Consider the following 12007-nt stretch of genomic DNA (forward strand, 5'->3'; position numbering starts at 1 on the left):
TTAATGGGCCTCCCCACTAGTTAAGTTTCTTTTGGGGGATTTTCTTGTGGCTCTGAGTATAACAGAAGATATGAAAGATTTGGAGGTCGAGAGGGCACATTTCTTGAGCACAGTGAGAGACAATATTGATTTTAAACCCTGGACTGTTATTTTTCAGTACCTAAATTATCAAAATGTAGTCTGTTTCTGGGCAGCAGCAAAACAAACTGGAAAAATATCTTGGCAAGATACTCATCTGCTGCTGTTTCAGGATTATTCATCGAAACATTTATAGTAGAAATTCCCCAATTAAGAGGTTGAAGATTTTGACTTATATGAATAAATTGAAGTCAGACATTACATTCCTACAAGAAACTCATCTTGCGGATGTTATATTATTCTAAAGGTATCAATTGCAGGTTCTCGCTATATTTTCTGTAACATTCATACACTAGCAGCCTATTGTAAATTGTTATACTTAATAGGTAAATTGTATCCTCATCTAGACTCATCACTTATTTTAAGGAGAAATTTTACTATAGTCTTGTCACAACAGATTGGCAACAGCCAAATTGTTCTCGGGGTCATCCTCCTAAATATAAATAGTACAACATTTACAGGTTTTGGATATTTGAAGACATCGTCATCCAGTAGATATGGAATATGTGTATTATTCTCAAGCTCATAATTTTTTTTCTAGGAATGATTGCTTGTTAATTTCAAATACTTTGGCGGACTAAATCACTAGGGTGGAAATTGAACTTATGGGTCTGTCGGACCACAATGCTATTTGGTTCACTCTGGAGACAGCTATCAAAGTGGGAAATTATAGATCATGGTGTTTTCCCATATTTTTAACTACTTCTACACAATTTAAGAATATGTTAGAGACATCTTTCACCACATTATGAAGCATTACTTTTTGTGTTTTTTGATTGTTGTAAGAAAGAACTATAAGCTCTCTGGTATACACCTTCTCACAATTATTGTTACTTCAGCAAGAAAGCTATTTTAGGTAAATGGGTTGTTCTCCAAATATATCAGAAATTAAGTTAGAGTTTTTAGATCTTATATACTTTGACAGATGTTCAGCTTATTCTTATGTGGAGAAAGGTTTTAAGAATTTTTATATTAAACGGGGTAGGGGTAGGTATGTGGAAGTTCTGGATGATGCGACTCAGTCATGTTTATGAAGACATTTGAGGGTGTGGAAAAGTTTTGGTTGAGGCAGTTGGAGTAAAAAAATTATGGTTTATAAATATATTTAGTAGTTTCATTAGCTGCGCCATATCCCGTCCTCCAAGTCTTATCAGCTCCTATCATAATTATAATTACAGTAAAAGACCATTAAAGTGCATTCAAATTAATCTTTGTGGGATTTCTGCATTTTCTTCTCTTTGTTTCTTTTTTTGTTCTTTCTTTTTCTTTTCCAAAAAGTGTAAACGTGTATAGATTTTGATATATGATATGTGATGGAGTGTATGTTTCCTAACATGTACTATGTTATCTTTTGCACAATAAAAAAAAGAAATAAATATATTTGGCTTTTTTGGGGTCTGCTGCTCGGTGTCAAAGACCACCTTGTTTTTGGCTGCTTATTAAATATGTCACTAATACTGAGCTTCACAGAATTGCATTCAGCTTGAAACACTTGAGATTTTAAAAGAAAGAAATCTAATTGTATTTTGGGATGTGGTGCTCAGAGTCATACAGCACCATGCTTTTTCTCCACTAAATAGTTTAGATGTCTATAATATATAATACAAGTCAACAACTAGTAGCCACTGCTTGTTTGGTCTACACTCTCTAACACCCAAATGGTCAACATACAATTCTAATAGAATGAACTCTGAATAATATGCAGTAAAATCACAACTATTGCAATGTAAATTGCCTCTTTCACCCTATCCAACCCTCTACAAGTGATTTTTCACTTTTAATATGGCAGATAAGAACAGGGGATGGGCTATATATAGAAAATATCAATCCAAGACTAGCAAGATCCAACATTTATTGGAAATTACATTTTGCCTCGTTTTCAGATCCAAATTTGGCACGAGAAACTGACTCATGACTGTCGTCCTGTGGCTGGTACAAGTAATATGGCTAAAAATATTTACTGCAGAGTTTCCCAGAGCTTGAATCAAATGCGCGTGACCTCAGCATGCCCTTACTGTACTTGCCTAGGTACATCTACCCGTTCCCTCCAATGTTCCGTCCTTCAAACCATAGGCAGTCGGAAGTGTCATTTGCATCTGTACATGAATTGCATGCAATTGCATTCACTTGAGTAAAGTCTGTTTCTGACCATGTGCAGAGCAATTTCACGCAAGATACATCAGACAATGGGACTTACGTCCAAAAATGAATTGGGGCTCATCTGCATAAACAGGTTTTACTTACATTATGCCAATTATTTACCTACCAGCTCATGTCCAGTTGAGTGCTTAAATCTCTTTCCCAATGTTTCGCCTAATTCCAATTTTATTCACTATTTAATAATTTGGTTCAGCCTTTGTTCTGAAAAGGAAAGAAAAGGAAAGTTTACTTGTTAATTGTACGGATGCCAATGTAATCTACCAGTACCACCCCACTTCAACTTGAACCAATGTTTTAAATCTCTAGTCACTTGGATCAAGCTGACAAATAAATGATCTCATCAGTCAGGTATCAGCAGATTTGAAAACAGTTGCCAGTTTCTTGGCCTTTCACAGGCTCTTGGCTGCAGTTTGAGTCTTCTTAGGTGACTTGGGCACAAAGCAGCACTGGGGATTTACAGTCAGGAAAGCAGCTGTTCCTGAGTTAGCTTAGTTTTGACATAACAACAAGAGTTGTTAAAGCCTGGTTGGAGCTATTAGTTATTATATAATTATATGCCATTAATATCCTTCCTATAGATTTAATGTTATCTGTTATGTAGAGATATATCTGCAAAGATTTTTGTGAATGCATATATCAGAACTTGGTGTTCAATTTGATAATGGTCAACATTTTTTACTAATAAATTGTTTAATTCTTAAATGTTTCACAACATGGAATTTATAGCATCTAGGCAACAAATTTATCTGATTGTTAACAAGTGGCTTAATACATTCTAGATTAAAAATCATTGGTGTCGTGAATACTATTTCTAACTTAGTAATGTGAAAAATATTTTGTATTTTTATTGATCTTCAATTTTTCTGACTGACAGACAAAAATTTGACTTTTTGTGATGCTTTCTGGCAGTTATTCACCCTCAGTATGTCATGCTACAGAACTTCAGTTTTGGGAATAATTTGCAGATTATGGTCTCCCTGGTTAGTGTAAGGAAATTGTGGTATGACATGTTATATACTACTATTTTGCTTTTATACATCTGTAAATTATTAATGACAAATTGTATGTTCAATCAGTTTTTTAAAATATACTTTTTTTCTACAGGTACAAAAATGAAGACATCAACCAGAATGTATGACAAGATACATTTATGGTTGTTGCCGGTAATTGTTATATCCTTGAGGTTTCCACACAGTACTTTATCCTGTCCTCACCCCTGTGCCTGCTATGTCAACTCTGAAGTTCATTGCACTTTTCGATCTCTAGCAACAGTACCAACAGGAATACCTAAACACGTGGAAAGAATAAATTTAGGGTTTGTATGAAAGTTTGTCTTTCTTTCCTCTTTGAAAACAGTGTAATGATTCCCTGATTTGATATTAAAGTGTATCAGTAGTCTACACACTCTCAAGGCAGCCATGTTGGCTTGAATATCAAGTCACCCAGAACAATAAATTAGTAAATATTAGTATGTTTGATAAAGATAATTATAGCTAATCTTTGCTATTTATAATTAAACAAGTTAACCCGTGCATGAAACTCATGCATTCTAGTCAAATCAAGCTACTTAAGGTGTTAAAAAGGTTCTTGTCATGCATTTGGGCCATAGCCCAGGCCTCAACCACCAACCACTCCCCACTGTCACCCCCGGCAACTACCAACCACTCCCAACTGTCACTTCTCCTTCAAGAAATATATATATATATATTTTAAAAATCTTTATAAACACTTTTAACAATTAACAAATTAAATTAACAAATTAAAAACATCTTAGTATACCAAATTTCAGCCCTTTCTGAATTTTTTTTTCCACACACACTAAGAATTTAGTAGGTCAGTGTATAACTCCACCCAGCTGGTGGCACTGCATCTTGGTTTTATTTTTTCCACAGACACACACAGACAGACTAACACACGCCACTAGACATTTATATTATAGATAGTCACGTTTTGCACACACTGCTTCAGTGAGATCATCCAATTTCCCAAAAGTTATTGTGACACATCCAGTCTGCCATCATGGTACACAAATCTGCCCTCAAAGTGTTTGTAAAGTATTGCAATTAACTGATCAAAGGTAAGGTGGCAGGCCCGGGGGGCACACAGACAGCCGCATCACATGTCATGTGATGCGGCCGCTGGTAGTAATACTGGCAATATTGCATCCGGGGGGCGGCCGACCGTCCGTCCGCCCCTAACAGCGGTGCGACTGAGAGGCCCGGGGGACCGATGCCCCCCTGACCCCCGGCCCAACCCGCCCATGTAAGGGGGTATATTTACTAACCTGCAGGTTTGAAAAAAAGGGAGATGTTGCTAGCTGTAATTTTGCACTAAAAAAAGCACTAAATAAATGATAACTAGTATCTGATTGGTTGCTATAGGCAACATCTCCATTTCCATTTTCTCAGTTCACTAAATATACCTGGGATTATATATACATATATTTTTCTTACATGAAGCCAATAGTCATTCTTAGGATGTGCTCCTTTAACTCAGACTTCCCTTTTCAAATTGCTTTGTGGTAGTATATTTATATGGCTGTCACTGCAAAATAGTGTATCTTAGATGGAACATTTATCTTTAGCTCTCAAGGCCACTTATGAAACTAGTATAACCTGGTCTCTGAGTCAGAGCCAGTCAGGAAGCTCCTCAGTGGTCACTTGATGGCAGAGGAAGAAGGGGTGGGTGAGGTTGGGTATTGTGCTATGAACGTGCATGCTAAGAAAAGGGTGTTCCAAAGCATCTCTGTTCACTACATCATGTGTCTTGTGAGTGTGATTGCCATGGTAATTTCATGTCAGTCTAATACTTAAAGTGATAATATTTTACTACTATTCATATATAGATGTTAATAGTGTGCTATGCTACCATTCAGTTTCTTATTTAATGCATGTTTCACAATCTACAATTCCATGGCCAAGCTCATCTTTTGATTGGCTGTAAAACAGTTATATTCATAAGAAAAAGAAATGCATATTCACACTTATTACATTTGCCAAATAGTAATTATTTGTTTGCAACAGGTTCAACAGTATCCAATCTATACCTGAAAATGCATTCTCAGGACTAACAAAACTGGAGATGCTATTGATTCATAGTAATGCTGTACAAAATATTCCCAACGGTGCCTTTAAAGACCTAAGTTCCCTCCAGGTAATATTCTAATTTCCATTTTACTACTTAATACAACACTTTAAAACAGATGAAATAAAATTTACAATGTATTCCTAATAGCTTTTTCTGGTAGAATAATGAGGTAAAACACTTTATCTGTTAATCAATGTATAACTTTTATAACTTTCCCTCTGGAAGCCTGCTTTGAAAACCACTTTTATTTTTGCTTTCCATTATTACACAGTCCAGAAAAGAGTAATTCTTTGTAAGGGGAAATTAGCATTATTAGTTTGTAAGGTGACAACACGTATAGCGGAACTGTACTATGTTATATTTACTAGTAAATTACAGAAAATTAGACTACAAGAAGTATAGTAAACAGCATACCGTATATTACATAAATTATTTCTAATTAATTTTGCAAGTAACAAAATTTATTTTCTTTATGTCTCAAGTCAAGCAAAAAGATGGTATTGCATTCACTTTTTTCCCTCTGTGATAATGTCAGAGTGTAAAAAGTTTTGAAGTAGGTGGAAGAATAATCAACCTGCAGCTAATCAGTGCAGTATAATGTTAGTAGACCTAGAACTAGGTTTCTCAACTCAATTACCACTAATGGGTCATATCCTGAGGATCTCCTTAGTTATCCTGAGTAAACTCATTTGTTTGATTTGGATAGGACTTATCCCACCTGTCGTCACACAGAAATGTTCAAAGCATGACTTTTGGATTACAATGTTGGAAAAGCCCTAAGAAAGACCAATTGTGGCCAGTTAGTGGTGGAGAACATTCACTAGGCTAACGTGTAGCCATTCAGAGCATTAGAGTGTTATCCATACAAGTGTTTGTGTAAGAATTTGGGAAGAAAAGGGGTCCCTTTAACTTTCTACCTTAGACACCAAAATAAATGCAGTAGGCCCACTCTGTATGGAAGTATTTACCTATCATCATGAAGAAAGACTACTACAACATATTGTTACATGTCCTTGTTACGTCTATGCAAACTGCTAGACACTGAATAGGCCTGCTTCCTCTATTTTTATAATTGATTTAATAAATTATAAACAATACAACAGAATGTTATACTTTTGGTATTCTAATATATAGCTGTATAAGCAATCATGAAACTATATCACCTACTATATTAGTCTTGGTGGGAACTACACATTGTTTTTATCTAATCAATCTGTGTATCTGTATATACTCAATAACTGGATAAATCGACTGCTCTTACTTAGATTAAACCAAATTTTTTTAATTTATTTTTTTCCCCACAGGTTTTCAAAATGAGCTACAACAAGCTAAAAGTGATCACCAGTCACACATTTCATGGACTTTCTGGTTTAACCCGATTACATGTTGACCATAATAACATTGGAACTATACATCCCAACGCATTTAATGGCTTAACGGCCTTAAGATTACTTCATTTAGAAGGGAACTCACTTCAACAACTTCATGCCAACACCTTCTGCACTTTTAATTTTTTAGGCTATTTCAGACAGTCAACATTGAAACACCTTTACTTATCAGACAACATGATTCAAACACTCCCTGCTGCCATGATTCAAACAATGCCATTGCTAGAGAACTTATATCTCCATGGCAACCCATGGTCTTGTGACTGCCATTTAAAGTGGCTGCTCGAATGGGATGAACAATCCAATGGTAAGTGTCCTTTGGAATAATTGTTTTATATAATGATAGAATGGTGTAATACTTTACTGCCAATGTTCACTGCATTAATTCTTAACATGAAAAAAATCCCTTACACAAAATAGTAATTTGATGAACTACCATGGTAATTTTAGATATTTCTTCTTAAAGGATTGTTTTTTCTGGATGTTATGAGACATAGCTTAATAATTATTAAACGTTTTCCATGGTAATTACATTTCTTCCAATAGTGAGATAAACATACTGAAGTACTCACTTTTTAGCTTCATAATAGATGATCAAGCTAGGCCTTGTGCATATGGCAGGGACATATCTACTAGCAATATAGCAACCCATGTGGCTGCTATTGGGCACGGCAGTGAGGGCTCTGGTTACTGTGTTTTGTTTCTAATTGGAGATTGCTCGGTTTATTAGTGCACTGCAATACTGGTAATGTAGTAAATCTGTAGAAGTCAGCTGGCAGTACTAGACAAAAACAGGCCAGTTGTCAGATATATTGCAAAAGGCAAAGGATTATCACTTGGCAAATAGAGGGCAGCTAATGAACGTTAATTGTCCTCTTAACCACAAACCTGGTAAATATGGTAAGTGGGTCTAGTTTTAATAACCCAAAAAAGTCAATAGATCCAGAATAAGCAAATCCTCAGTAATACAGTGTAATGGAATTAATTAATTTTACGAGCTACTATTGTAATTCATTGCTTTAATTCTCAGAACAAATGACCTTTACATTTTTAAATCGATCTAAAATTTTTACCTATTCTTCTTCTCTATATTAACATTGCTTAACTTGGTCTGGTTCGGTTTTATTGATTTTATAAGTAGAACTATAAACTATTTAAAATAAGTTTAGCTAAAGCAAGTTCAATTATATTAAATAGGTGAGAGTTCCCACTAGTTTATTACATTTTACAGCCCACACTGTCCTACCCCATAACTCCTCGTGCAATCTGATTTACAACACAGCAAGGGAGGGGGAAAAAGAGCAGTTCAGTGTGATGCTGTGCCATACTGTGTCTGCTGCTGTTACAATGGTGTGACTACAGCTGAATGGGCCATTGGAGAGGAAGCAACAGGCCACCATGAGGCTATATCTTATGGATTGGGTATGTGTTGCCAGTCATAATGTTGACACAGTTATAAGGTCAACAGCTTTAATGTGCACAGGTTCATAATGTAGATGTAGTTAAAATGCCGAAATATAAAATGTGAACAGAATTCTAAAGTTGACATTCAAAATGTTGACATAAATGAAATGTAAAATAAGAAAATGGCATGACCCCCCCCCCCCCTAACAGCTTAACCAAACCCAGTGCTGTCTGCCTAGGCTGGAACTAGCAAAATTGTGGTGGCAAAAGGAATAGGGTACCCCTGATTTTACTATTACCAGCAATAGGCTTTGCCAGCCTAGGGTGGTGACAATATAGCAGGGAAACCCACAGCGTGATGTTACAAGACCTGAGTTCAAGTGGAGGGACGTCCCCATCTTATATGACGCTAAGGGGCATATTCAATTAGGATTCCGGTCCGCGGTAACGCGCGTTACTGTGGAAAGTGCACGTTATTGCCGGTAATACGGTACCGCAATATTGCAGATTTTCGTATGCAAACCTATGGGCTGCGAACGAAATTGCGGCACCGTGGATTAAGTTCGCGGCCCGTTCCGGCACGATCCCGCGGAATCGGAATCATAATTGAATATGCCCCTAAGAGCTCATTTGCGGCCTAGCTCTTAGGAGCTAGTAATGTGTCATGTATCAGGTATTTTTATTTTGCCAAGCCAAGGATCCCTGGCTTTACTACAGATGAAGACCCTGGATCTATATGAGCAATAAAGAGGGTGAATGAGAGATGTTTTGAGGTGTTTTTATTTCAATTAATTACATTTTTACACATGTCTGGGTTTTACTTATGTTTTTCCTTGGTGCACTACAGGTCTCAGTGGGCCCTCGGTGCCTAGACATGTTGGCACTTATGGTTCCTCAAATGCTAACATACCCTGGCAGCCATGGGTATGTTGGTGCTTGTAGTACTACAAGCGCTAGTATGCCAAAACACTTAATGGCAGTTTGGCAAAACATATTGCTGGTAATAGTAAAAATGGGGGCATCACACAATTTTTATTCTCCCAATTTTGCTAATACTAGCCTAGACTGGCAGCAATGGCAGCACTATGATTGGTTAAGCTGTTGGGAGGTGGGTACGCAGCTTTTTTTTCATGTATTGCCATTGTAAATCTGGTGATTTATGTCAACATTTTGACTGTTGACTTTACAGCTCTTTAAAAATTTTACATGTTGACATTTAAACTCTGTCGACATTATGAACCTGTACACATTATGGGGTAAATGTATCAAGCTGAGAGTTTTCCGGCAGGGTTGAAAAAGTGGAGATGTTGCCTATAGCAACCAATCAGATTCTAGCTATCATTTTGTAGAAAGTACTAAATAAATGATAGCTAGAATCTGAATCAAGCTTGAAAAAGTCTGCTTGACAGACGAAACGCGTCGCTGATCCTCATCTATTTATCCTATGGAGTTTCTACTATTGGTTATTGGCTCCATTAAGCCTCATTGATCGTGAAGACTGTGTTACATTGTCTCCAGAGGCATTATACTTACCGTGTCCTCAAGAGGACTCTTCTCTGCACTATTTGTGTTTTAGTTCGGATGAAATTTGGTGGTGCGCACCACACGAGACCTACTCTGGAAACTTCAAGCCGCCTGAGCCGCTTGTGCGGCGGCACGGTGATTCAGATACACATTTCCCGTTACGGGTAAGCTTTGCTGGTTTATCTACCTACCAACTGGACTAATCATATCGGCTGAATTGATATTTTATACAGCGGACCAATCCTTTTGTATTTATGCTCCATCATTAATGTATCATCATACAGTTGATTTTACGGAGTTATACATTTGATATCATTCACACCGCTCTGATTGCGCGGGAATTTGCCAATCAATCAAGACACCGGAATCAGGTGGAATAGAGCTTGTTTTGCCAACATTTTAATACAGAGTTACCACTCTTCTGGTTATAGAGACAATCGTTGAAAGCCAATTTTTATGCTACTCTATAGAGATATTTGTCTCACTGTGTGTGTATATATATATATATATATATATATATATATATATATATACATATAGGTCCCTATGAGCCTGTGGATCATTTTATGTGATTATTGATTTTACTTATGCATTGTATTCAGTAAACAGAGGTATTACTATATTGTGAGCTGTTTGTACATTTATTTTTATATATTTTTATATTTTTTATGTGTATTCATTTGATTTGAACATCTTATGCGCAATCTGCTTTTTGGTTTGTTTTGTATGTTTATTAGAGGATTTGCACTTCCTCTTTTTGATTTGCTGCATTTGATGTTTTTCTGATATTTGCATGTTTTTCATGCTACCTATTAGCGCCGGAGATATCTATTGTATTGTGAATCTATGCCATGAAGAAGTGCGGTTGGAAAGGGGTGGTTCCACCTATTACTAGAAAGGTATACCTAGTAAATTGATTACCAAGTGTATGCCTATAATTATACCCTTCAGGATTCCCTATGCAGATGCTACAGGCTCTTTGCAGTTCAGGGTGCTTGCCCTGTCAAAGCTCCATGTAATTGGCACCCCCCCCCTGCAGTAACAAATCATGCACATGGAAGCACTCACAAAACTTTGCTGTGCGGTCTGTAAATGCATATTTATCCACGTGTTCATGGGCATTATTGTAAAGCATTTAACATGCATTATCAAAGCCTCTGTAAAGTGCTAGTGTGAAAGCACACACGTTCTCACAAGCATCTGTTTTTTGTTTTGGGACATTTTGTAGTTGCCTGCAGTACTCAGGCACACTTTTTAATGGAGCCTGTCAATAGGGCTACAAGTTAGGGACGAAAATAATGCTATGCAAACCTCTAAAAAGAGTCACAGTAACAAGAAAAAGTGAATACACCGAACATTAGGTCATAGCATATAATATATATAGGAAGACACAGATATTCACGCCCAAGTGATATTGCTTGTTTAGCCATCTGACCAAAGCACCCAAATCAATCAATGAACTATTTAGGAAGCCCTTGTTACAAGCCGCGCCGGTGCCCAGAGTCGCCGAGGCTTGTAACAAGGGCTTCCTAAATAGTTCACTTACTGGGTCTGGCTCGATGTCCCGGCCGTCGTCATGACGACCGGGACATCATTTCCTCCAGGTCCCGGCCGTCGCCTAGGCAACGGTCGGGAACATTTTTGTCTCCTGCGCCGCGTCCCGGCATCTAGGGCAGCCGGGTGCGTGCGCACTTCACATTTAATTATAAGCCCAGCTGGGATAAGTATTCCCTGCTGTGCAGGGAACTGTTCATTGGCTCTTGCTTGTTTATTAGGCAGCAAGGGACAAGCCCTTAGTGCCGGTTATAGTTCCTGCTTGTTAATACTAGCCTGCTGTGTTCCTCTGCTCTCTGATTACTTTTGGATTCTGACTACTGTTGCAGACCCTTGCCTTGTTTACTGACTACGATTGATTGCCTGTGCCCCTAGACCCATTGCCTGTACTCTTACGCTGCTGTTTTGCCTGTGACCTCTGACCTTGGCTTGTCTTCGGATACTCTGTCTGCTGCCGGCCCCTGACCCTTGCTTGGACATCACTCCGCTGTGTGCTCCTATACTCCTTCTCTGGGTTCCCCTCAGTCAGTGCACAACTCACGACCCTTTGTTGTCTGCGGCCAAGTCTGTCCCCACCATTAGGGGCTCCAGTGAACACCAGACCTCAGAGCAGACTCCGGGTTTTGTAGTGCTGGCTGTTGGGGTTCCCAACAGCCCTGTGATACTCTCCACCTAAATATCTCATAATTTGCACCTCACTAACCTATGATGATAGGTATTAGAGTCTCCCTGGTTTTGGTGAGTGCGCTTCA

At 37.8% G+C, this 12007-nt stretch overlaps 1 protein-coding gene across 1 annotated transcript in view; it reads left to right on the forward strand.

Annotated features, from left to right (window-relative positions):
• The window catches only part of MXRA5 (matrix remodeling associated 5), a 57510-nt gene that overhangs the window by 30562 nt on the left and 14941 nt on the right, over positions 1 to 12007 (forward strand). Inside the window, exons 2-4 of the mRNA XM_075196478.1 lie at positions 3403 to 3613; positions 5322 to 5451; positions 6690 to 7080. Of these exons, the coding sequence (XP_075052579.1) occupies positions 3411 to 3613; positions 5322 to 5451; positions 6690 to 7080 (724 nt within the window). The 5' untranslated portion in view covers positions 3403 to 3410. The remainder of the gene's footprint in view (positions 1 to 3402; positions 3614 to 5321; positions 5452 to 6689; positions 7081 to 12007) is intronic.

The sequence above is a fragment of the Mixophyes fleayi genome, chromosome 2 (assembly GCF_038048845.1).
Source record: "Mixophyes fleayi isolate aMixFle1 chromosome 2, aMixFle1.hap1, whole genome shotgun sequence".
NCBI classification, from domain to species: domain Eukaryota; kingdom Metazoa; phylum Chordata; class Amphibia; order Anura; family Limnodynastidae; genus Mixophyes; species Mixophyes fleayi.